This window comes from Pipistrellus hanaki (assembly GCF_964339955.1).
Source record: "Pipistrellus hanaki genome assembly, chromosome: 1".
Lineage (NCBI taxonomy): Eukaryota > Metazoa > Chordata > Mammalia > Chiroptera > Vespertilionidae > Pipistrellus > Pipistrellus hanaki.
Window position 1 is genome coordinate 171,317,314 of NC_140503.1, and position 26,638 is coordinate 171,343,951.

Here is a 26,638-nt window from a genome sequence, read left to right on the forward strand (position 1 = left end):
TCAATTGTAGAAGGAAAATAAATTCCAGATACCAGGGACTCTGCTTGGGTCGCCTGGGGCGTGGCTGCCCTGCAAACCACCACAGCCCCTCCCTCAGGCTGCCCCATGCCCCAAATGGAACCCCACCCTGATCTGGGACACCTTTCAGGGCAAACCAGCTAGTCCCCACCAGTGCACCAAGCCTCTATCCTATCTAATAAAAGAGTAATATGCAGATTGACCATCACTGCAGCACACAATATGGATGCCCCCATGTGGTCAAAGTTCTTTCCCCCATGTGGACACAAGATAGCCACCACAAGATGGCCAGCAGGGGAGGGCAGTTGGAGGTGATCAACCCTGCAGGTGAGGGCTGTTAGGGGTGACCAGGCCGGCAGAGGAGGGAAGTTGGGGGCAAACAGGCTAGCAGGGAAGCAGTTAAACATCAATCAGTCTGGTGTGGGAGTGGTTATGGTGACCAGGCTGGCAGGCAGAAGTGGTTAGGGCAATCAGGAAGATAGGCAGGTGAGCAGTTGGGAGCCAACAGTCCTGGATTGTGAGAGGGATGTCCGACTGGCCTATCTCTGTCTAAATGGTCAAGTCAGACATCCCTCCAGGGCAGGTGTCGGCAACCTAGGGCTCCAGAGCCACATGCGGCTCCAACAGCAGGGCCCACACTAGCAGGGCCGACAACAGGGGGGTGCAGGGAGCTGTATCACTTACCTCCGCCGCCTCTGGCACTCCCAGCGCTCTATGTGGCAGATTGCCAGCAACTTAGCATCGCTAGGCAACCCTGACCTGGCCCAGCCTCCTCCCTCACATCACAGCGTGTGATGTCACTGAGGGCACGCTGAGCGTGCACCTCTGCGCTGGGGAGGAGGAGACTGCTGCGAGGGGAAAGAGAGGTGCTGACAGAGGGGACACTGAAAAATAATAAAATAAAAAAAAGCAATAAAGAGAAAAAAAGGGAGAAGGAAAAAGAAGAAGACAGAGAGGACAGAGAGGACTGGAGAAAGAGAAAGAGAGGGCTTGCAGTGTGACTGTCCCTGGGAATTGGGCCTGTATAGTGAGTGGAGAACAAGAGCCTGAAAGAGAAAAAAGAGCAGCCAGGTAAAAAAAAATAATAATAACAGATACTAATTTTTGTTGTTGGTTAAGCATGGGAGACAGGTCCTTTTGTAAGGTGTACACTGTAGGAAATTTGTGGCTATTATATAAAAAATTATTTTTAAAATAAATAAATTAATTAAATTATTATTTACATTTTTAATTTATTTATTTAATTTAATTTACAGAATATTGGGGGGCCTGATGAATTATTTTTATGGCATGCATGGCTCACTAATTAATTTACAAAATATTGGGGGCCTGATGAATTGTTTTTTTGTTTTTTTTTTAAAAAGGTGACTTGTTAATTTAACATTTATTTCTATAAGGAGGATTAATTCCGAGGGGGTCAAACAAAGAAATAATATTTTTAAAAAGTGGCAAAAATTATTTTTATGATGAGGAAGAGTAATTCTGAGGGGTTCGGAAAAGAAATAATAATAAAAAAGTGAGAAAAATATTTTTATGATGAGGAGGGCTTCTTGAGGGGGTCAGGAAAAGAAATTATTACCAAAATATGACAAAAAGTTATTTTTATAATGACGAGGATGACATTGGGCCCTCATTATTAATTATTATTTACATCAGGCACTGATTATGATTTATGGTACACTGGGGCCCTGATTAATTTTGTGATTTCTTATTACGTCCCTGTTTTCGACCCCCCGTTAGGCCAGCCATGGATAAAGGCAAGAAGAGAAAAATTTCTGAAGAAAACAGAGTGTTTAATGATACATGGACTGAATCATTTGCATTCTCTACTGACGAGACTGGTTTATCAGTATGCTTAATATGTGGTGAAAAATTTGCAAACAACAAAAAGTCGAATGTTGCAAGACATTTCCAGAATAAACACACAGCCTTTGCTGAAAAATATCCAGATGGAGATGAGAGACGAAAAGCCGTTACAGAACTTATGAGGAAGGTTGATAGGAGCAAAAATAATTTCAAGAAGTGGGTGAAGTCTGCAAATTCCACAACATATGCTAGTTTTGTGGCAGCTCAGGAAATAGTCAAGCACGGGAAGCCGTTCACAGACGGAGAGTATATAAAAGAAGCATTCATAAAGGTTTCAGAACATCTATACAAGGACTTCAAAAACAAGAATGAAATTGTGCAGAAAATTAGACATGCCTCTCTCTTCGAAGACTGTCAAAGACAGAACCCTAAAAATGGCAGAAAACAATAGCAAACAGCAAATTCAAGACATCAATTCAGCTGTGGCGTACTCCATTGCCTGGGATGAGTCCAAAAATAAAGGTGATATTGTACAAATAGCGCTGTTCTGCCGATATGTGAACTCTTTTGGGCCACAGGAAGAACTGATTGAGCTGATACCACTAAAAGACCAAACAAGGGGTGAGGATATCTGTAAGGCTGTCCTGGACTATTTAAGTGCTGAAAAAATAAACACCAACCACCTGGTCTCAGTGACTACTGATGGGGCACCGAGCATGAGAGGAGCACAGAAGGGCTTTGTGGCTCTACTGCAGAAGGCTCTGGGTAGAACGCTGCTGTCATTTCATTGCATCCTGCACCAAGAGGCATTGTGTGCTCAAACATTTCCGCCAGAATACACAAAAGTGATGGATGTGGTCATTCAGATTGTTAATAAGATAATTGCAAAGGGTTTAAACCACTGCCAGTTCCGTTTGCTATTGGATGAGGTGGAAAGCATATATTCTGACCTCCTGCTCCACAACAAGGTCCGGTGGCTGTCCAGAGGCGAGGTGCTAAAACCCTTTGTCGCATGTTTGGAAGAAGTAAAAACTTTCCTGGCCAGCAAAGAGCTCACCTTTGCTGAGCTCACAGAGTCGCTGGAAAAATTACATTTTATGGTAGACATGACAGCACATCTAAACACACTAAATACAACCCTTCAGGGGAAAGGAGGCACAACCCTGCACATGCTGGAGAAGGTTTTGGCATTCAAGCACAAGTTGACAGTGTTTGTCAAAGATTTACAGAGTGGTACACTGTCTCACTTTCCCTCTTTGAGAGAGTTCAAACAAAGTCATGATATGATAAATTTGGAATGTTTGAAGTCTGCAATCACCACAACGCAAAGTTCGTTTGGGAAACGATTCTCTGAGTTCAGAGAGGAAAAAACCACAATATCCTTCCCTGTCACTCCCCTGGCAATCGATCCATCCCTATTGAATATGACTGCATTTGCAGGTGTAAGTCAATCTGATCTTGAGATGGAACTAGCTGATATAGCCGACAAAGATATATGCGTGTCCAAGTTCAAATGCTTGACCGCTACTCTTGAGGATGTTGCCCGTCAGAAGGCCATTCTGGCTCAGAATCTTAAATGGAGTGATATTGAAAACCTTCCCAAACAGGACAAACTTGTATTCGAAACATGGACTGCCATCCCCAACACTTATATAAATATAGAAAAAGTATGCATTTGGAGTCCTGTCGATCTTCGGCTCCACATATGTATGTGAGCAGGTCTTCTCCAACATGAACTATATTAAAAACAAACATCGATCACGCCTCACAGATGACAACTTGCAAGCCTGTGTGAAAATGAAGGTAACATCTTACAGCCCTGATGTGCAGACACTGTGCCCTGAGTTTCAGGAGCAAAAAATCCCATTAACCAGGTAAATTAAATATTTTAATTAGCTATTAATTTGCAAAAATATATTTTACATTGTTAAGTGAAAAAGTCCTTTTTTTCTTCAGATTGACAGCTAACTGCACGATCCGGTATATAGCATTAAGGTAAGAAACAATATATGCAGTGTTATATTTGTTTTAAATGTCCCAACGGTTTTGCGGCTCCCAGGTTTTTTTTTTCCTTCGGAAACGGGTCCAAGTGGCTCTTTATGTCTTAAAGGTTGCAGACCCCTGCTCCAGGGGGTCCCAAATTGGAGAGGGTGGAACCTGGACTGAGGGACACCCGCCCACCCTCACAAACAAATTTTGTGCACCAGATATCTAGTTACTTTATAATTTTATGAGTTGCCATAAAATTATCTGACTGGTCATCAAATGTATTTACTTTGGATGTGTGAGTTATATTTTAACTTCCTGGTTGATATCCCTTTGGGAATAAACATGAACCATGGGAAAGGGATCAGCCATTTGAGAAGAAGCCTGTGTGCCGCCAGGATGCCTAGGAAGTGGATTGCAGTTCTGCTGCTGCTACAGCTGAGTTGCCACTTCAGCCCTGGAAGCTGTGGGAAGGTGCTGGTGTGGCCACCAGAATACAGCCATTGGATCAACATGAAGACAATCCTGGATGCACTTGTGCAGAGAGGTCATGAAGTGACTGTTCTGACATCTTCGGCTTCAATTCTTATTGATCCCAATAAACCATCTGCTATTCAATTTGAGATTTTTCCTACATCTTTAACAAAAGATGATATGGTTTCTTTTTTCATGAAGATAATCAATAAATGGACATATGATCTGCCAAAAGACACATTTTGGACACATTTTTCACTACTGCAAGAAATGTTTTTGGAAGGTTCTGACATGGCTGAAAAGCTCTGTAAAGATGCTGTTTTTAATAAGAAACTTATGACCAAACTACAGGAATCAAGGTTTGATGTTGTTCTTGCAGATGCTGTTATAGCCTGTGGTGAGGTGCTGGCTGAGCTACTTAAAATACCTTTTGTGTACAGTCTCCGTTTCTCTCCTGGCTATAAAATTGAAAAGTTTGGTGGAGGACTCCCATTCCCTCCATCCTACGTACCTGTTGTCTTTTCAGAATTAAGTGATAAGATGACATTCATGGAGAGGGTAAAAAATATGGTCTATGTGCTCTATTTTGACTTCTGCCTGCAAATACATAATGAGAAGAAGTGGGAGCAATTTCTGAATGAAGCGCTAGGTAAGCTATGTTTTTACTTGGTAGCATGAAGTCCTAACATTCCTAGTGTTTTAGAAGGTGAGTTGGTATAAGTATTGACAGGAATTTGTCTTTTATAAATGGAATGACTAAATAATCTATAATAATAAAAGCATAACATGCTAATTAGCCTGCACAGCCTAACAACCTTCTGGACATCCTTCCAGATGACCTCTGGATGAAGCTGGAACTGTGAGGGCCTGCAACTACCAGGGCCAAGCCCTCTTACATGAATTTATACACTGGACCTCTAATAATATATAATGATCTTTTAATCTCATAAATACAGGGAGGGGTTCCCCAAAAAACTGTATACACACTTTCTTTCTTTTCTAATTTAACCCATTGGAGTTAATAATTGTTCAAAGTGTGTCCATATTTGTGATACACCCTATATCACAGAAATGCTTAAATTATAAGGCTAGTTTGAACCCTGGGGTACACTAGTATGGGATACTCCAGGAAGTTAGAGATCCCAAATGAAAGCACTGAGGAGTTCCTTCAGCAATCACATACCCATTCTTCTTTGTTGGTTTGTAATAAGCTTCATTTTTTAGAAGATTATTAGGTCCACAGCAATATTAAGTAAAGATTTCCCATATATGTCCTGCCTCCTTTATTGTCAACATTGCCCACCAGAAAAGTACATTTCTCACAACTGATGAAAATATACTGACACAGCATTATTATCTAAAGTCCACAATTTATTTTAAGGTTCACTCTTGGCATTGTATATTCTGTGATTTTTGGACAAATTTATAATGTCATGAATCCACCATTATAGTATTGTAAAGAGTAATTTAACTAAAAATCCTCTGGGCAGTGGCCATTCCCATTTATCCTACATATTAAATTTACTATAATTTTTTTATCTTCAATGAAGGCATTAGAAATTTCACTAAATATTTCAACAAAGCACAAATGTAATTTAAGGGGTTACATATTTTTAGCACAATGTCTATGGACCATTGGAGGAATTGCTTCTATTTGTTTCTCCTTAGTTTTCTTATTTAAAAATTAAACTGTGTTGCCATACTACCTGAAGGAGTCTTTGAAGATGGAGAAATATGACTCTGTCTCAGATAGGAACCTATAAATCAAAGTTTCTAATGATTATATTGCTTCACTAAGTGCTTATAAATCATCTGTTTTAAAGGCCTAAAATATTGTTGAAGGGTAGATAACCAAGTTAAACTTTTTGAAAAATATATTTCTTCGTTACAGATAAAATGAGCCAAAATTAAGGGTGAGCACATCTATTTCCATATTTTATGAAAGCTTTCCAACTGTTTTTGGCAAATATTTTTTTCATATACAAATATTGTTAAGCTCTGAACATGAATCAATTGCAAAAGTGGCCATACTCTCAAAGAACTCACAATTTACTTGTAAAATCTAGAAATAAGGGAATAGCTTGCTAAATTGTAGGATCCAGACTGAGTATCCTAAGGAAAGGCATTTCTGTGTGTATGGTAGGGTTGATTGACTAAGGAGTTGAAATCACTGTTTACATTTGCATTCGTTGATTTTGAAGCTTTACAGAGTAAACAAATTCGTGCTTAAATAAATGTTTATGATTCTGAATGTACTGATGTGAAATTAGAGTTAAAAGTCTATATAAATAATGTGTGTGCATATACTGTATTTTCAAGCCAATCACTTTTATTTGTATTTATATTTTAAATATGTTTTTATTCATTTCAAAATGAGAGGATGGGACAGGGGGAGAGAAAAACATTGATCCGTTGCTTCCTGTGCAGGGTCCAAACCCGCAACCAGGGCATGTGTCCTGACCAAAAATCAGACCAGCAACCTTTCAGAGCAGGGGACCACCCTAAACCAACTGAGCCACACTGACTAGGGCTAAGCAATCATTCATATATATATATATATATATATATATATATATATATATATAGTCTTTACTTGTTTAATATAAATATTGTGCATGCATTTATGGTACAGAGGTTATAAGGACATCTTTTTTTAAATAAATCTTTATTGTTCATATTATTACATAAGTTCCTCATTTTTTTCCCCCTCCACCAGGTTCCCACCCCACCCTCTGCCTTTTCCCAACCCCCAGGTGTCCTCATCCATAGGTGCACAGTTTATGTTCAGTTTCTTCCCACACCCTCCACTCCGCTTTTCCCCGAGAATTGTCAGTCCACTCCGTTTCCGTACCTCTGATTCTATTATATTGAACAGTTAATATTGTTCATCAGGTTTTGTAATTCCCTTGGTTTTTAGTTTCACTTGTTGATAGTTACATATTTGTTGTTCCTAATTTTTCTCTTTATTTTCTTCCTCTTCCTAAAGAACCCCCTTCAGCAATTCATATAATTCTGTTTGTCAGTGATGAACTCCTTTAACTTTTTTTTTATTTGTGAAGCTCTTTATCTGGCCTTGGATTCTGAGTGATAGCTTTGCTGGGTAGAGTATTTTTGGCTGTAGGTTCTTGTTATTCATCACCTTGAATATTTCTTGCCATTTCCATCTACCCTGCATGGTTTCTGTTGAGAAATCAGCTGACAATCGTATGAGTGCTTCTTTATAGGTTACTACCTGCTTTTCTCTTGCTGCTTTTAATATTCTCTTTTTGTCTTTTGCTCTTGGAATTTTAATTATGATGTGTCTTGGTGTGGTCCTCTTTAGGTTCCTTTTGTTTGGGGTTCTATGCGCTTCCTGAACTTGTAAGTCTAATTCTTTCCCAGGTGGGGGAAGTTTTCTGTCACTATTTCTTTCAGTATGTTTTCGATATCTTGCTCTCTCTCATCTTCTGGGACCCCCATAATTCTGATGTTGGTTCGCTTGAAGTTGTCCCAGAGGTTTCTTATGCTATCTTCAACTTTCTGGATTCTCTCTTTTTTTTTTTTTTAATATATTTTATTGATTTTGTACAGAGAGGAAGGGAGAGAGATAGAGAGTTAGAAACATCGATGAGAGAGAGTCATCGATCAGCTGCCTCTTGCACACCCCCTACTGGGGATATGCCCGCAACCAAGGTACATGCCCTTGACCGGAATCGAACCCGGGTCCCTTCAGTCCCCAAGCCGACGCTCTATCCATTGAGCCAAACCAGTTTTGGCCCTTCTGGATTCTCTTGTCTTCTTGCTTCTGTGGAAGAGTGTCCTCTGGCTCTTTGTGTTCCAAATCTTTGACTTGATACTTGTGATCTTCCATTCTGTTTTTATGACTCTATAATATTTTTTATTTCAGACAATGTTTTCTTTATTTCTAGTTGATCCCTTTTCATATCCTCATAGGTCTCATTTATTTTATCGGCCTTTTCTAGTAAATTCTTGAAAAACCTTATAACCGTGGTTTTGAACTCTATATCCAGTTGCTTTTTGTCCTCCATTTCTTTTGTTTGTGATCTGTTTCCTTGTCTCGGCATTTTCGCTGTTTCCCTGAGTTGGTAGGGTGGCTTTGTGTGTTAAGGTGTCCTATATGGTTCAGTGGGTCAGCCTCCCAGTTATCTGAGGTAGACACTCTTGGTGCACCCCTTTGTGTACTGTGTGTACAGGCTTTTGTAGTTAAGTCTTAATTGTTGTTGGTATAACTTGGGAGGAACTGACATCCAGGCCAATTGGCTCTGAGGATCAGCTGTGTCTATGCCAGGAGACAGCCTTATTCAAAAGCCTCTATGCTCAGCTTGGATGGGGCAGAGTTTCAGGGTGGAGCCTACAGCCTTGGCTTCCTATCAGCCCCGCCCTATGAGGTTCCTGAGTCTCAGTGTTCCTCAGTGTCCTTTGGTACTCGCTGCAAGCACCTCTGAGAGAAAGGTGCCCTTGAGTTTCTCCCACTACCAGACAATCTAGTCTCTCCCCTAAGGAGCCCGGAACTGGGGTTCAATGCAGTTGGAAGTGGGGTTCAGTGCAGTCCGGAGCTTTTGTCTCCTCCCCGCTATGACAATCCAGTGGCACAGTCAACAGTCCATCCTCTGCGCGCAATGTGTGCGACTCTGGGGCTCTGTCACCGCTCCCCTGAGTTTCCGCCTTATAGCCCAGATTCCCTCCATATGAGCCTGGGTTCCCAGGGTCTCGCCCAGAACTGGGGTTCAGTGCAGTCAGAACTGGGGCTCAGCACAGTCTGGAGCTTTTATCTCCTTCCCTGCTAGGGAACACCAACCAGGCACTCAGCCACCCTTCCTCTCCGGCTCTGTCCTCTCCCCACGTGCACACCGTGTCTTCGTACCTTAGGCTTTTACAGCTCCTCTGATTTTCCTTCTGGTTTTCTCTTTTCTTCTAATTGTAGAATTTTCAGTCAGTCAACTTTCCTGTAGTTCTGGATGATGTCCACTTTATATTTAGTTGTATTTTTTGAAATTATTGTGTGAGGCTGCAGTTAGGCGTTTACCTATGCCACCATCTTGGTTTCTTTTTTGTGGATGCAAATTCAAGGACATCTTTTTTAATTCTTTATTGTTTAAAGTATTACATATAGTATTACATATGTCTCCTTTTCCCCCCACTGACCTCTTCCCAGCCACCCCCAACTCCAAGTATATGCCCTCACCCCCCAAGTTTCTGTGTCCATTGGTTATGCTTACATGCCTGTATACAAGTGCTTTGGTTGATCTCTTACCTACCCATCCATGCACCACACCACCCCCACCATCCCTTCAGAAATTTGACAGTCTGTTTGATGATTCTCTGTCTCTGGATCTATTTTTTTTTTAATATATTTTATTGATTTTTTACAGAGAGGAAGGGAGAGGAAGAGAGAAACTTTGATGAGAGAGAAACATCAACCAGCTGCCTCCTGCACACCCTCCACCGGGGATGTGCCCGCAACCAATGTACATGCCCTTGACTGGAATCAAACCTGGGACCCTTCAGTCCGCAGACCGAAGCTCTACCACTGAGCCAAACCAGTTTCGGCTCTGGATCTATTTTTGTTCATCAGTTTATTTTGTTCATTATATTCCACAAATGAGTGAGATCATGTGATATTTATCTTTCTCCAACTGGCTTATTTAGCTTGGCATAATGCTCACCAGGTCCATTCATGCTATTGAAAATGGTAAGAGTTCTCTTATTTTTACAGCAGCATAGTATTCCATTGTGTTGATGTACCACCGTTTTTTAATTCACTCATCTGCTGATGGGCACTTAGACTGTTTCCTAATCTCAGCTATGGTGAATTGTACTGCTATGAACATAGGGGTGCATATGACCTTTCTGATTGGTGTTTCTGTTTTCTTGGGATATATTCCTAGAAATGGGATTACTGGGTCAAATGAGACTTCCATTTTAATTTTTTGAGTAATTTCCATTTGGAAATAGATAAGCACTGTTTTCCACAGTGGCTGCACCAGTCTGCATTCCTACCAACAGTGCATGAAGGCTCCTTTTTCTCCACATCCTCTCCAGCACTTGTCATTTGTTAATTTGTTGCTGATAGCCATTCTGACAGGTGTGAGATACTATCTCATTGTCATTTTTATTTGCTTCTCTCAAATTATTACTGACTTTGAGCATGTTTTCATGTATCTCCTGGCCTTTAGTGTGTCCTCTTTCAAAAAGTATCTATTTAAGTCCCTTGCCCATTTTTTATTGGTTGTTTATCTTCCTTTTGATAAGTTGTATGAGTTCCCTATAAATTTTGGAGATTAAACCCTTATTGGAGATAACATTGGCATATATGTTCTCCCATGCAATGGGCTTTCTTATTGTTTTTTTTTTAATATATTTTATTTATTTTATACAGAGAGGAAAGGAGAGAGATAGAGAGTTAGAAACATCGATGAGAGAGTCATCGATCAGCTGCCTCTTGCACACCCCCTCCTGGGGATATGCCCGCAACCAAGGTACATGCCCTTGACCGGAATCGAACCTGGGACCCTTCAGTCCCCAAGCCGACGCTTTATCCATTGAGCCAAACCGGTCCCGGCTCTTATTGTTTTGTTGATGGTTTCTTTTGCTATGCAGAAGCTTTTTTATTTTGATGTATTTGTTTATTTTCTCCTTAGTTTCCATTGCCCTAGGAGCTGTATCAGTAAAGATATTGCTATGATTTGTCTGATATTTTACTGCCTATGGGTTCTTCTAAACTTTTTATGGTTTCCTATCTTACATTTAAGTCCTTTATCCATTTTGAGTTTATTTTTGTGAAATTAGTGGTCTAATATTATTTTTTTTTAATGTGTCTGTCCAATTTTCCCAACACTCTCCATTGAAAAGACTGTCTTGACTCCATTGTACGCTCTTGCCTTCTTTGTCAAATATTTATTGAGCATAATGGCTTGAGTAGAATTCTGGGTTCTCTGTTCTGTTTCATGGCTCTATATGTCTATTCTTGTGCCAGTGCCAGGCAGTTTTGAAAACAGTGTAAGCCAATCACTTTTAAACATCTTTGGCTACATTACTCTAAGCTCCTTTCAGAAAATTACCTGGCATATTCACATTACACTACTCTAATTTTCACTACTTTTTCCCCCCTCTTTAGGAAAACCCATTACATTATTTGAGTTAATGGGGAAAGCTGAAATATGGCTTATTCGAAGCTATTGGGATTTTGAATTCCCTCGCCCATTCTTGACAAATTTTGAATTTGTTGGAGGCCTCCACTGCAAACCTGCTAAGCCTCTGCCTAAGGTAAAACTATTCCTGTTTGTTCTGCTTTGAATTTTCATTAGGAATGATTCTGTGTTCTTCATTCTGAATATCTGATCACACGATGAGAAATATGGGAATCTGGGTAAAGTGATCTTAGAAACTCATTTTCAAGAATCTGAATGTCATTATCATTACCAAATAAATAATTATACTTGGGAGGCTTTGGAAATAGAGTCAGTTAAATTAAGGTCTTCCCTATTGAACACATAAGAAAGTGTTAGTCATTCATTCAAATACATTCTTAAAGTGACTGGCATAATCCAGAGATAAGCACTGGATAAGAGAAAAACAGTGAAGACACAATTTCTACCCATAAATACCTAACATTCTATTTAGAAGATAGAATCTATATACATAAACGCCTAAGTGACCTAGAGACCGAACAACTGGTTGACCGGTCGCTATGATAAGCATTAACCACCAGGGGGCAGACGCTCACCATATGAGCTGTCCCCTGGTAGTCAGTGAACTCCTACAGTGGGAGCGCTGCACAGCTGACCAACGGCTTCAGACGCCAGGTTCACAGCTGATGAGCACAACTGTATAGTTTGAGCCTGTCTTTCCTCCATGACAGCACTATTGAGCAGCAGCAGCAGCAGCAGGTAGAGGGGAGCCAGAATGCGCAGGAGCAGTGTGGGCCCAGCCCGGGCTCCTCCCACTGTGTACACTACTACATCCACTGGGGGTCCCAGATTATGAGAGGGCACAGGCCAGGCTGAAGGACCCAACCGGTGCACAAATCCATGCACCAGGCCTCTTGTATTAGTAATAAAAATTGTGTGAAGAGTAGTATAAAAAGGAAAGACCACAATGCTAGACAATATCCAGCAGGGATTATAGAAAATATTTTATGTTATTGATAACTAAGTGGGACCTGAGGCTGTATAGTAGTAGCAGAAAGGAATGAAAAGAAAGGAAGACACAAAAGGTAATGCAAAAAATAATAATAATTTCCAAGAAGTCCAAGTTTAGTGTATCAAGAAGAGGCTAAATAAAAAGGCAGATGAGCCTTAACTGGTTTAGCTCAGTGGATAGAGCATTGGCCTGAAGGGTCCCAGGTTCAATTCCGGTCAAGGGCATATACCTTGGTTGTGGGCACATCCCCAATAAGGGGTGTGCAGGAGGCAGCTGATCAATGTTTCTCTCTCATCAATGTTTCTAACTATCCCTCTCCCTTCCTCTCTGCAAAAAATCAATAAAATATATATTTTTTAAAAAGAAGCAGCCAATTAGTGCATGAATGAATGGCAATAAATGAGGTATCTAGACTACTCAAATGCATAGAAACAAAGTAGAATGATAATTACCAGTTCCAATTTGCAAGATGAAAAATTCTTAGAGATATATGAATGAAGATGGCAGTGTAGGTAAACACTCCTAAAAGGCTGCCATGCAGAACAATTTCAAAAATACAACTATAAAACAAAACGTTTATCACACAAAAACCAAGGGAAAGTTGGTTGAAAGGAAGCTCTACAACTAGACTAAAAGAGAAAGAGGAGAATTCAGGGCACAAGTGCTGAAAGGCTGAGGTAGCGGGGCGCGGACGCGATAAGGGCTGGTGACAGATCATGGCTGGTGGAGGGTGGTGCTTTCTTCAACCCGAAGAGAGACAAGCTCCCAATCTCTCTGAATTCCAGTTTCTGGGGAGAGGCTAGTCTGTCTGCCATCAGATCAGAAAGTGAGGTTGGTTTGCTTGAGAGCTGAGATTGTTTGCTGTGCTGTGGTGTGAGACGTGGGGAGATGCAGGGATGCAGGGATGCCGGGATGCCATCAGAGAGGTGGCAGACAGGCAGCCATCACTGTTGGCCACACCCCAGCCTGAGACTCCTCCCTGAGACTCTGCCCTGCACAACCTACAAACACACCCAAGATCCAAGCAGTGGCTTTTGCATATGAATGGCCCTCTCTGTTGTAGTTTAGCAAACTTTCAACCTGGGGCAAATAGATCCAAGGAGGATAGGACTGTGGTTCGTGCTGTAGCTCCTGCAGTGTGACCTCAGACAGTAGTTGAACTTCACCCCATTGGAGACCCAGAAGCCAGTGTTCTAGTGCTCAGTTTCAATCCCTCACACACATAGATGACACATTTGGGAGACAGACTCAGTAAGCACCAAAGCCCCACTGAAATAAGGTGAGTCTCCAGCGCAGCAGTTCTTCCTTTATAGACACAGCAGGTCCTCACAGAGAATTTGCCTGGAGTCAATTCCTTCCAGTGTACAAACAGCAATCAAGGCTTAATTACACCAAGACTTTGCACTCAGCCCACAAAGTCGACCACCTCAGGTGATTGAGGAAGCTGAACTACTGGCCCCTATAGGTCACCGACCACACAATGCCACTTCATCAACACAGGGAGACAGCCAAAATGAGGAGACACAGAACCATGTCACAAATGGGAGAGATGGAGGAAAGTAAACTACTGGACGACACACAGTTCAGTATCACATTTATAAGATTACTCAAGAATCTTCTAAAAACCTTTGAGAATCTTGATGAGACCTCCAAGAAGCTCTGTGATACCTTCAAGGACCTTAATGAGAATACCAAAAAATGGAAAAGGACCAGCCAGAAATTAAGCATACAAAGTCTGAAATAAAGAATATACAGAAACTCAACTATAGATCAACATGCCCCAAGAATCAAACCAAATATCTGGAATATAAGGAAGCAAACATCACCCAACTGGTGAGGCAAAAAGAAATAAGAATCTAGAGGTGTGAGGATAGTGTGAGGAGCCTCCAGGATGGCTTAAAGCGTACCAACATCCGGATTTTTTGGGGTGCCAAAAGAAGAGAGTGAGCAGGATATTGAAGGCCTATTGGAAGAAATAATGACAGAAAACTTTCCCTACCTGGGAAAGAAAGAAATAGACCTACGAGTTCAGGAAGCCCTTAGGACCCCAAACAAAAGGAATCCAAAGAGGACATCATCATAATTAAAATGCCAAGAGCAAAAGACAAAGAGAAAATCTTACAAGCAGCAAGAGAAAAACAACTAGTTACCTACAAAGGAGTACCCATACGACTGTCAGCTGATTTCTTAACAGAAACTATGCAGGCCAGAAGGGAGTGGCAAGAAATATTCAAAATTATGAACAACAAGAACCTACAATCAAGATTACTCTACCCAGCAAAGAATTGAAGGTAAGATAAAGAGCTTCACAGACAAGAAAAAGTTAAAGGAGTTCATCAACACCAAACCAGGATTACATGAAACGTTGAAGGGTATTCTTTAAGAAGAGGGAGAAGAAGACAAAGGTAAAGGTAAAAAATTATGAACAACAAAAAGACATCAAATACATACCTACCAACAAGTGAATCTAAAAATCAAGTGAATAAAAAATCTGAAGAAAAAATGGACTGGTGAATATAATAGAATCAGGGACATAGAAATGGATTGGACTAACAATTCACAGGGGGAAAGGGGTCTGAAGGGTGCAGGAAGAGATTGGGAAAAAATCTTACACCTATGGATGAAGTCAGTGGTGGGGGTTAGGGCATGGGGTGGCATTGGGAATCAGGTGGAGGGGAGCTATGGAGTGGGGAGAGGAACACCTGTAATAATCTGAACAATAAAGATTTATTATTTTTTTAAAAAGAAAAGAAAAAATTCTTAGAGATGGGTTACATAATAAGAAGACTATATGCATTTAATAATGGTTAGGATGGTCCCTGGCCAGTGTGGCTCACTTGGTTAGGCATTGTCCCATGCACCAAAAGATTATTGGTTCAATTCCCAGTCAGGGCATATGCCCAGATTGTGGACCCTGCCACCTTAGCATGCAGGAGGCAGATAGATGATTCTCTCTCTCCCTCTCTAAAAATCAATAAAAATATTTTTAAATACTTAAAATGGCAACTTTATGTTATGTGCATTTTAACACAAATTAAAATATCAAGAACTACACTAATAACTCCTTATAACACTTAATTTTCTCTTTGGCTGTATGTAGCAATCCTTTCAATAGTGTTCACTATGCTACTGTCTTTGTAATGAAAAAAAAAATTCTTCCTTCACAGGAAATGGAAGAGTTTGCCCAGAGCTCTGGAGAAAATGGTATTGTGGTGTTTTCCCTGGGGTCAATGGTCACTAATATGACAGAAGAGAAAGCCAATGAGATTGCATCAGCGCTTGCCCAGCTTCCACAAAAGGTTAGATAAACTACCTTAGAGCAGAAAACTGATGAGTGTGTTAAACTCTGTAATGGGTCTGATTAAGAAATGTCTACATGGAAGGTAAAGTATTAAAAGAGCTTCAGTGATCTTAGATACCAATTTGAAAAACAAAATACACTTGTCAGGTGCTAAAGTAGTAGAGAGGATGTTTTTGATGGACAATAACTTTGGCATTAACATTCTAATCACAAAGAAGTATATTTCAAAAGTACAGTGTGAAGTTTGGTTTGATAATAGTATTATAGGGCAGGAACAGATATCACCAAATCCTATCCTGTCATTTGCTTCATTTCCTTTCAGGATTCCTAGAATACTGTACACACTACCAACGTTCTCAGATTGGACTTAAATTTTAACATTAAACAGGGAATAATAATAGTCTGAAAGGCATCATACAGTTTACACTTGCCAGGTAATCTGGGTCTCTATTACTTTCCCTTGATTTTGATTTATGCCTGTACAGTGTTGCAAGGTGATATTCAGAGTAAGGATGTCCAGGGCTCACCAAACTGCATCTAGGTACCTAAGCCAGCCACCTTGATTTAGAGAAAGAAAAAAGCTGGTGTGCACAAAGGAAAGAGAATCTCCCTGAGGGGCTGGGCCCTGCTAAATTCTGAAGCAGGAAGACATAAAAGAAAGGGTGGAGGTGAGTCCAGCCCTCAAGGTAACCCAGTGTTTTATAATATGTGGCCCCAAAACAACCCACCAGAATAATGACTTCTCCCGATTAAGAAGAAGAAGGGAATATAATAATCAACCAGAAGCAAGCCTAACATAGGATCATTTAAAATGCCTCACCCTTTTCCAAAAAAATATAATAGTAAACCATATTTTCTAATACATAAAATACAATTGTCTCTGTGTAATTGTAAAATACTTTTAGTTTCCTAACTAATGTAGCTTTCTCCTTAACACCTATGCAAATTTGCTGAGAACCTGAAGTAATTTTAACACTCATATAGCAAAAAGATGTTAACCACTCACAAACTAGAATCCAGCTTACTGGTGGACTTAGAAATTGCCTGGCCATTTATCATGAATTAACTGTATTAATCAATGCTGCCAGTACATTGCACCATGTTTTGTAGTGTTAACAGTCAGTTGAATAAAATTTACCATCATCATCATATTTGATCTTTTCAACATGTAGATTTTTATTTACAAAGTCCAATGGCTTTCCTTTTCTACATTTTAAGAAACTTTCAATCCTAGCTAGAGTGATAACACTGGATTGAGTAAAACACCTCTTGGAAGTGGTGATTAATAAGTAGAAAACTAAAAGAAGCTAAACATAATCAATAAGCAGACATTATTTATTATTATTAATAAACTATTAAATATCAGGGTGACAATTTTCACAAATAACTAATTCTATTAATTTTGTAAAGCAAATAATGTAAAACTCTAATAAGGTAATTTATGAAATTAGTGAATTAAGTAAATCACTTCCCCATGATTCAAAAAGAAATAAACTGGTTAACATAAAATCTGGATATTGAGAACAAGTATAAAAAATAGGTTAAGTAACTGTAAATTATTAGTAATTTTCTGGGTTTTGCACTACAATTATATGATTACCTAAAATTTTATATGCTTGAATTGGTTATTAATAATCTCACTTGTCTAACCCCCAAAGTGTGAAACATCATGATTGCACACATACCTGACTGAATATAAAAATAAGTAACACACAATATGAATATGTACGTTTACATCAGTGTTTTATTGGTTCTCATTATCAACATGTCTTATCTTCATTCTCTTATTTGTAATATGTCAGGAGTTTAACTAGATGTCTCTTAACTTATTTAGAACTAGAGGCCTGGTGCACGAAATTCCACTGGGATCAGGCCTAAACGGGTGGACAGACATCCCCCTCACAATCCAGGACTGCTGGTTCCTAACTGCCCTTCTCTGCAGGCCTTGTGCCTTCCCAACTGCCCTCCCCTGCAGGTCTGGTCCCCACCAACTGCTCTTCCCTGCAGGCTTGGCCCCCTCCCAACTGTTCTCACCTGCAGACCTACACCCCACCCTACTACCTTCTCTTGTAGGCCCGCCCCCCCAACTGCCTTCCCCTGCAGTCCTGGGCCCCTCCATGCACCAACTTCCCTACCTTGTTGACCTTGTCTTCCTCAACTGCTCTTGTCTGCTAGCCTGGTCACCCCTAACTGCCATCCCTGCTTGCCTGATTGCCCAAAACTGCCCTCCCCTACAGACCTGGTCCCCCCAATTTCCCTCCCCCTCAGGCCTTGCCCCTCCCCAAACTGCCCTCCCCTGTAGGCATGGATTCCCCCAACTGCCCTTCCTTGCTGGATTGGTCTCCCCGAACTGTCCTCCTCTGCTGGCTGGCCTGGTCACTCCTAACTTTCCACACCTACCCTCCCCTACAGGCCATCGTGTGGTGGCCATCTTGTGTCCGTCCACATGGGGGAAGCCATCTTTGATCACATCGAGTGGCCATCTTGTGCCTTAGTGTTATGGTCAATTTGTATATTACTCTTTTGTTAGATAGGATTCTAACATGATATAACTCTGCAGTTTGACTCAAGTAACACAACTCTCTTTACCCTAACAGGTTATATGGAGATATGATGGCAAAAAACCAGATACCTTAGGGCCAAATACCAGACTCTATAAATGGATCCCCCAGAATGACCTTCTTGGTAAGATTCTGGAAAACCCTGAAATCAGAATCAAGTCAACCAGAATGATAAAACAATTCACTAGGATAGAAATAGTATTGCACATTTCTTATTGGAAACCTTAAAAATAAAACTGAACTTCCCAATATTTTTTCTCAGTCCTAGGGGGAAAGGATAAGCTATAACAGTTGGCATCTTATGTTACACGGCCATGTTCCTTATGACCATGAACAAAAGATCTTTACTTCATGTGTAATTCCTCTCTGAGAGAATATCTCAGCCCTTTCTTTAGTTTCACTCTGCCTCCTAATTATCTCCTTACACCAATCATTTAATCCACAGTAAGGGTTTATAGGTGCTCCTGAAAAATATCAGCTTCTCTTTTATTACCAGTGATTCTACATTTTCCATTGGGAAAAAAATAATCTCTTTTTAAAGTAATAAAAAAATTCCATGATAATGTGTACCTATTCCTTCCTCTAATTCTTTTGCCATCACCATCCCATTGTCTGTTGCCTTGACATCTACACATATCACACTCTGTGACTTCACTATTTTATTAAGAGAATATATTTCAACATGCACCACCACTTTATTTGTTTGTTTGTTTGTTTGTTTGTTTGTTTTTGCATACACTTTTTAAATCCAGAGTATTCTCTTTCCATTTGTCCACTGGCAACCTGTATTCATTTCAAGTCAAAAGAAACACACCTATCTTCTATGTAAGACTTCACTGTCTCTACAGCAGACTTAGGTGCCTCTTCCTATGAGTTCTGAAAGACATTTTAATGCAGTCTGAAGTGTAGACCAATCTGTTACTAAATACCTAGCCTCTGTCAGTGCCTTTATTGCACAACTCTCATTTTATTCCAAGATTTATAATTCATAACTTGCTGTAATTCACCCAATCCTAGGTCATCCCAAAACCAAAGCCTTTATAACTCATGGTGGAGCCAATGGTATCTATGAGGCGATCTACCATGGGATCCCTATGGTGGGCCTTCCTATGTTTGCGGATCAACCTGATAACATTGCTCACATGAAGACCAAGGGAGCAGCTGTCAGATTGGACTTCAACACTATTTCAAGTACAGATTTGCTCAATGCATTGAAGACAGTCATTAATGACCCTTCGTAAGTATCACATATTTTTAATAGTAGTTATAAATAGGTCTTTTGTCAATTATTTGGCTGTTATGAATACAGCATTATGTTTTTATATCAACTTCTGTTTTCATTCATTTTTGGGATAGATATCTTCAAATTAACTCTGGGTCATACAATAACTTTACGACAAACTGAAAAACTGATGCCCAAAGAGATTGTACCATTTTACATTCCTATCAGCTATGTCTGAGAGTTCCAAATCTCTACATCATTATGAATTCTTGTTATCATCAGTCTAGGATTATAGGAACAGAAATGCATAAATATGCAAACTAAAAGACATATATAAAAATGTTTTATAGCTTTAGTAGTAATAGCCAAAAATTATTAATCTAAATATCCATTGTCATTAAATGGAGAAATAATTTATAGTATTGTCATACAATGAAATATTCTATAGTAAAGGAATTAACCAATAACTGTTACAGAAAAGAAAAAATAAGTGAATACATACTATAAAATTTTAATATATAAACAAGGAAAACTAATTTATGGTATTGGAAATCAGGAGAACAGGTAATTTGGAGAAGGGTGTAGGAAAATGGCCCAGGCATGGGGTGGTTCTAGGGATAGTGGGTATATTGATATGTTCACTTTATAACTTTATTGATAATTTTGAAATTTTGAGCTGATCACTTAGAATATATGCATACACTTATAAATTGAAGGTATGTCGTATAAAACGTATCTTAAAATTATAGGAATTAAATGTGGGGGGGAAGAAAAAGAAAACCAGAGACATTGAAGAAATGCTATTATTCACAGACACTGGGATGGTGGGTCTTGCCCTGGGTGGGAATGGCTGAGTGGTGGAGGTAAATGGGGTAGGGGGAAGGAGACATATGTAAAACTTTAGACAATAAATTTAAAAAATAAAAAATTAATTTTAAAAAAAGAAATGCTATTATAGTGTGGCCAGGGAAAATCTCTCTGAGATGTGACACTGAGCTAACATCTCCAGCCAGAGATAGAGGCAGCCTTGGAATATTGCAGGAAATACTGCTCCAGGAAAGGGAGAAAGGGGACGGAAAGTACTAAAGTGCTAACAAAAGAACACATTTGGCACCTCCAATAAATAGCTAACTAGAAGAGCATTGTGACTACAGTAGAGCATGCTTGGGACAAAATGATAGAAGAGGTAGCCGGGGGTCTGTTCTTATAAGGTACGGCAGGGCAAATAATTGATTTGGATTTTATTCTAAATGTGATAAGGAAGCAGATAGAAATTTTGAGCAGGTGTAGTATTCTGTTGGGTTTAACAAAAAAGTATTTTGGCTATAGGGTTAAAAATAGACAAAGTGATAAAGAGAAGAGTAGAAATACAGAGACTTGTGATGAAGCCTTTCTCTTGCAGGGAAACAATTCCTCTTTAAAACTTCCAGAGCAATGGTTCTCAACCTTCCTGATGCTGCAACCCTTTAATACAGTTCCTCATGCTGTGACCCCCAACCATAAAATTATTTTCATTGCTACTTCATAATTGTAATTTTGCTACTCTAATGAATCATATTGTAAATATCTGATATGGAGGATGTCTTAGGAGACCTCTGTGAAAGGGTCATTCGACCCCCAAAGGGCTCGTGACCCACAGGTTGAAAACCACTGTTCTATAGTATTATTCTAAACTAGAGGCCTGGTGCATGAAATTCGTGCACTTGGAGGAGGGGGGTTTCCCTCAGCCTGACCTGCACCCTCTCACAGTCTGGGAGCCCTTATGGCATGTCCAATTGATGGCTTAGGCCAGCTTCCCAGGGGTAGCAGGCCTAAGCATCAGTCAAACATCCTTAGCGCTGCTGCAGAAGTGAGAGGCTCCTGCCATCCCCACTGCACTTGCCAGCCATGAGCCTGGCTTTTGGCTGAGTGGCACTACCCCTGTGGGAGCTCACTAACCACTAGGGGTCAGCTCCTGCGTTGAATGGGATTGGGCTAAAACCTGCTCTTCAACATCCCCCAAGGAGTCCCAATTGTGAGAGGTGCAAACCAGGCCAAGGGACCTCACAGGTGCATGATTGGGGCGGGGAGGGACATGGGAGGTTGATCAGCTAGGGAGGGACCACAAGAGGGCTCCAGGGCATGACTGGACCATCTCACTCTGTCCCAATTGGCCAGACCCCAGCAGCAAGCTAACCTACTGGTTGGAGTATCTGCACCTCGGTGGTCAGTGCAGTTCATAGCAACTGGTCGACCAGTCAACTATCTGCCCCCTGGAGGTCAGTGCACTTCATAGCAAACCACTGAGCATCCTTAGCATATCATTAGCATACTATGCTTTGATTGGTTGAATGGACAACTGGATGACCAGACACTTAGCATATTAGGCTTTTATGACATAGTATACTAGAGGCCCAGTACACAAAATTTGTACACGGGCATGTCCCTCATCCCAGCCTGCGCCCTCTAGCAATCTGGGACCCCTCAGGTAGGGTTCCCAGGCCTGGTAAGTGATCAGGGCCTATAGGGGCATTCCTTCCCCCAGCTGCTGGTAGCTGGCCCCGCCACCACCACCACCACTGCTTGCCATCTGTGTGGTGCTGCCCCCTGCCCCTGCCACCAGTCACCTCCCTCTGTGGGCAACAGGTGTAGGGATGTTATCACTTGGCTGGCCAGGGCCTCCCTCTGTTGAGTGATTGCTGGCCAGCCTGCATACCTGCCACAGCGTCACTGGCTGGTGGCCTGGGCCTCCCTCTTTGGATTGATCAATTGTGGAACCCCGCATAGCGTGACCTGGGCCTCCCCCTAAGGGGCAATTATAGGGCGATGGCAAGGCCCCCCAACCAATTGTATCATATCCACCTTGGCAGTCCTGGCACCAGTGCATGTCATAGCATGGTCGTATGAAAGGTCATCCTAACAGTCGTTCTGCTGTTCGGTAGTTTGGTCAATTTGCATATTATGCTTTTATTATTATAGAAGATACAATTCCACTCTCTAACATATAGCCTATAGAATGGCTTCTATCACTTCCTTTACTAAAAATACTTTAACTTTTCCACTTTATTTTTCATCTTCACTGTTTAGAATACTTTTCAATGAGAAATTTTTAATTTACAATTCAAACTTTCTCTGACATCCAAATAAAAAATACTACTTCTCTAGCTCTAAGTATGTTAAACCATTTGCTGGACAAAAACCCTTTATGGGTTTGAATTGGTTAGGCAACTTAACTTCCTTTCAATGTTGGTATCTTTGTGTTTCTCCTTTAGATATAAAGAGAATGCAATGAGATTGTCAAGAATTCATCATGACCAGCCTATGAAACCTCTGGATCGAGCGGTCTTCTGGATCGAGTATGTCATGCGCCACAAAGGAGCCAAACACCTGCGGCCAGCCTCCCATGACCTCAGCTGGCTCCAGTACCACTCTTTGGATGTGATAGGGTTCCTGCTGGCCTGTGTGGCAACTGCTGTATTTGTCATCACAAAATGTGTTCTGTTTTGTTGCCGGAAGCTTTTTAAAACAGGAAAGAAGAATAAAAGAGAGTAGTTGTTTCTAAATCCTGAAGCTGATTTGCCTCATAGACGGGACTTCTTCAGTTTATTCAGGACAATGAGTTGTAACATAAGGATTCCTTCTTCCTGTGACAAAATGACTTTTCACAATTTAGCTTCTAAGATCAACATTTGTTTTCCAAGTAATTTAGATGAAAGTTTATTTCCAAGTAGTTTACTACCTATTTGAGCTAGAAATATTTCATTCCAAACAGGAAAAAAAACTTGGAAAAAATTAAAAATAACAACTCTTTGAGATTATATTAAACTTTATTGCTCTTATTCACAAGCAATACCAAAAATATTATTGAGTCAAACAGTGTTTTAAATATTGTGCATCAGACAAAAAGCATAAAGAAGTCTACACATAGTATTCATAGTATTTTGCACTCAGGGTATTTTAACTACATTTTGGTGACAATTTTGTAGCTAAGGAAACTCAATCATTGGAATTCTGTAAAAAGGTTCACCCTTTCATTTCATGTTGGGAGACTAGTAATGCTCCCTGGCTTTTACTATACATCCAGCCTCAGAATCACTTCTGACCTAAAGACATGGCAAATCATTTGCCTTCATACAGTTCAGCTCATTTTCCAATGGAATATTCATTGAATTAGAAAGTTCTCTGTTTTCTGTTATAAAGTTGAGCTATTTTTAAAAATCTTTTATTTCACAAACTAAATTACCTCTTTGTCCTGTCCTTTAAAAATGTTTACCTAACCTGACTGCTTTCTCTCTCATTTTCAGCCTTTAATATGGATGTAAGGTCACCATTTTAAATTAGGTTAATATAGGATCTGCATTCATATAAGGGCTTATTGGATTTTCATTCTCTCTAAACTTGTATACATATTTCTTTCAGAATAAGATGGAGCATCACTCATCTATTGACAGATATGGTGTGAAATGTAATATTTTTGTTTAGCACAATTTAAAATGATGATTGTTCTAAGTAACTATACTAGATCAGCATATCTGTCTCATTCTTTTTTCTCTTTCCTCAGGACATTGTTGCCTCATTCCTCCCATTGCTCTTATATGTAAACATTCAATTCTTTGTCATGACAAAATAATTATCATTTTTATTAAACCTGGACACACTATGCCTGACTTAATATATAACAATGAGAATACAAAAATTACATAAATATTAAGGGAAATTGGTAAATCAAACCTAAGGATTTTAAAAGTCCTCCTAAAACCTGCACATCAGGACAATACTTTATGAACAAATTGGTCCAATATAGGAAAAACATTTATTGATCTTCATTGGTCAAGAAAATCACCATCAAAGTCTTACAACAAACAATCTCCAGATGGAGGCATAAAATTTATTTTGAAAAAAAATTAAAACTATCATGATGGGGAAAAATATAGGAAAAAACACAGTTTTCCATGCAACTCCTATAGATAATGGACACATTTTGAGAAACAAATAGCACTTTCTGACTGATATGGCTCAGTAGTTGAACACTGACCCACGAACCAGGATGTCATGGTTCAATGCTCAGTCAGGGCACATGGCCAGGTTGTGGGCTCGATCCCCAGTAGGAGGTGTTTAGAATGCAATCTATGGATGATTCTCTCTCATCATTGATGTTTTTTAAAAAATATATTTTATTGATTTTTTTTTTACAGAGAGGAAGAGAGAGGGATAGAAGGTTAGAAACATCGATGAGAGAATCATTGATCGGCTGCCTCTTGCACGCCCTCTACCTGGGATGTGCCTGCAACCAAGGTACATGCCCTTGACTGGAATCGAACCCGAGACCTTTCAGTCCACAGGCCGACGCTCTATCCATTGAGCTAAACCAGTTTCGGCATCATTGATGTTTTTATCTCCCTTTCCTTCTCCCTTCCTCCCTCTGAAATCAATAAAAATTTAAAAAGAGACCAATAGAGCTAATATAGTGCCATAGTAGATAATATCATTAAATCATGCATTGAAACTTAAATAACTTATCTCAAAATATATCCTGTAACAGAAAAGTTTTTATAGGCATTGTATAGTGATAACTATTACACATCTCCAACAAAAAATCAAACAGTCAAAACTGCACTGATGAAAATAGTGAATATAAATAGGAAATTCACAAAAGTAAAATGGTCAATAACACATAAAAGATGACAGAAGTCACTGATGCTTTGGAATGTGAAAATTGTCATTAAATTATTTTCCTACACATAATTTTCCAAACAATTTATCTGGTAAAACTATTTTTTAAAGAAGTATAATGTGGAAATACCCTATTCCTCATTTTCCCCACCAGTGAAATACAGATAAACATATGGTACTAACTACCTTATGGAGTTGGGGAAGGGATGAATGTATTAACATTGTAAAATAATAAAAACAGTTGCTGTGTATAGAAAAATGTAATTTGCATTATGATTTATATGCAATAAAAAATTTTTCACAACGATTTTAGTCTTTACATAAGTCACTTTTTTAATATTTTTTCACTGTATCCCTAACCAACAGGGCAATAGCATCAATGGCTTTAAGGCAAGAGGTGGGTGTGGGGGGTATCCCTGAGCCACTGGGTCAAGCTGCTGATCATAATATCTTAGGGGGTCTATGGTGATCCCCAGGTTTTTGGATTAGTACCTCAAAGGCATTCTCTTCCTTTTCATTAAAAAAGAAAGAAAAGAAAAAATGGAATCTGATAATTAAGATGCCCACAAGCAGGTAGGTTTATTAAACGCTCCTTTAATACTCTGAAGTAGGTTTATTAAACGCTCCTTTAATACTATTTCATCCCATTCTTCCCATTAAATATTTTCAGGACTATAATTCTTTAGTAAACATATGAGGTGTGGGGATCCAATTTTGGCAATAATTAGCCAAACCAAGAAAAACTTAGGAAAAACTTAGGAAATCTAGGACACCATGAAACTTACTTGGATCCAGGTATAGTACTTGTTTCAATATTAGATGTCTCAAATATCATACCTGAGTTTGGTCAAACTGAAATTTCTTTGGAGACTTAGTGTCCCTTTAAGTACATAAGTTCAAACTGATGGATGCTGTCTTCCAGTGAGGAGGTCTGAGAAGAAAAGCAAATAAATCATTCACATCTCTCAACAAGGTATAACCTGTTGGGCAAGTTATATCATCCAAATCAGTCTTTGAAATTTTTCAGAAATAAGAGGAGATTTCAGTAAAACCCTAAGGCATTACTATCCAGGTAAATTGTTTTCCTTCCCAAAACTAGGTGAAAAGGTATTGGTTAGTTTCATTAATTGGAATATTAAAAAAAATTACTACATAAATTTATTACAGTAAAGAATTTATTTCCAGTACATTTAGATGTTAGCAGTGTATGGGGGTTAAAAACAACAAGGTGTAGAGAGATAATAATGTTGCTTATTTTTTTGGAAATTCTAGACAAATCTCCATCCTCATCCTCACAGATAAAGTGGGAGCATTACAAGGACTAGAACAAGAAACAATAAGACCCTGAGTTATGGAATCTTCTATCATGAGCTTTATACTATGAAGAACCTCTTATAGAATATTTATTTATTCTGGAAAGAGGCTTTAAATGATCAATTTGAATCATAATCAGAGATGCACTATGGATTCTTCCAG

The 26,638-nt window shown here is 39.6% G+C and overlaps 2 protein-coding genes across 3 annotated transcripts in view; both read left to right on the forward strand.

Annotated features, from left to right (window-relative positions):
* Positions 1–12,678, forward strand: part of LOC311625731 (UDP-glucuronosyltransferase 2B31-like) — a gene marked incomplete at its 5' end in the record, with an annotated part of 64,729 nt that extends 52,051 nt beyond the window's left edge. Inside the window, one exon of the mRNA XM_084890269.1 lies at positions 12,630–12,678. The remainder of the gene's footprint in view (positions 1–12,629) is intronic.
* LOC311625596 (UDP-glucuronosyltransferase 2B31-like) lies at positions 4,152–25,469 on the forward strand. 2 transcript variants are annotated; one of them, XM_084890079.1, is made up of 6 exons: positions 4,152–4,933; positions 11,402–11,550; positions 15,594–15,725; positions 18,325–18,412; positions 19,306–19,525; positions 22,762–25,469. In XM_084890079.1, the coding sequence occupies exons 1-6, from the start codon at positions 4,156–4,158 to the stop codon at positions 23,039–23,041; spliced, it is 1,647 nt and encodes a 548-aa protein (XP_084746205.1). In that variant the 5' UTR covers positions 4,152–4,155; the 3' UTR covers positions 23,042–25,469. The 2 variants fall into 2 exon arrangements, with proteins under 2 accessions (XP_084746205.1, XP_084746206.1); XM_084890080.1 differs by lacking the exon at positions 22,762–25,469 and adding an exon at positions 20,075–20,207 and having other exon boundaries at positions 4,198–4,933; positions 19,306–19,562.
* The last annotated feature ends 1,169 nt before the right edge of the window (positions 25,470–26,638 follow it).

What these genes read in the sequence shown, in the direction of transcription:
- LOC311625596 (XM_084890079.1), top strand. Translation starts at nt 4,156, where the DNA reads ATGAACCATGGGAAAGGGATCAGCCATTTGAGAAGAAGCCTGTGTGCC. An exon ending in CTGCTAAGCCTCTGCCTAAG is followed by an intron (nt 11,551 to 15,593) that starts GTAAAACTATTC and finishes CTTCCTTCACAG; the next exon opens with GAAATGGAAGAGTTTGCCCA. An exon ending in TTGCCCAGCTTCCACAAAAG is followed by an intron (nt 15,726 to 18,324) that starts GTTAGATAAACT and finishes TTACCCTAACAG; the next exon opens with GTTATATGGAGATATGATGG.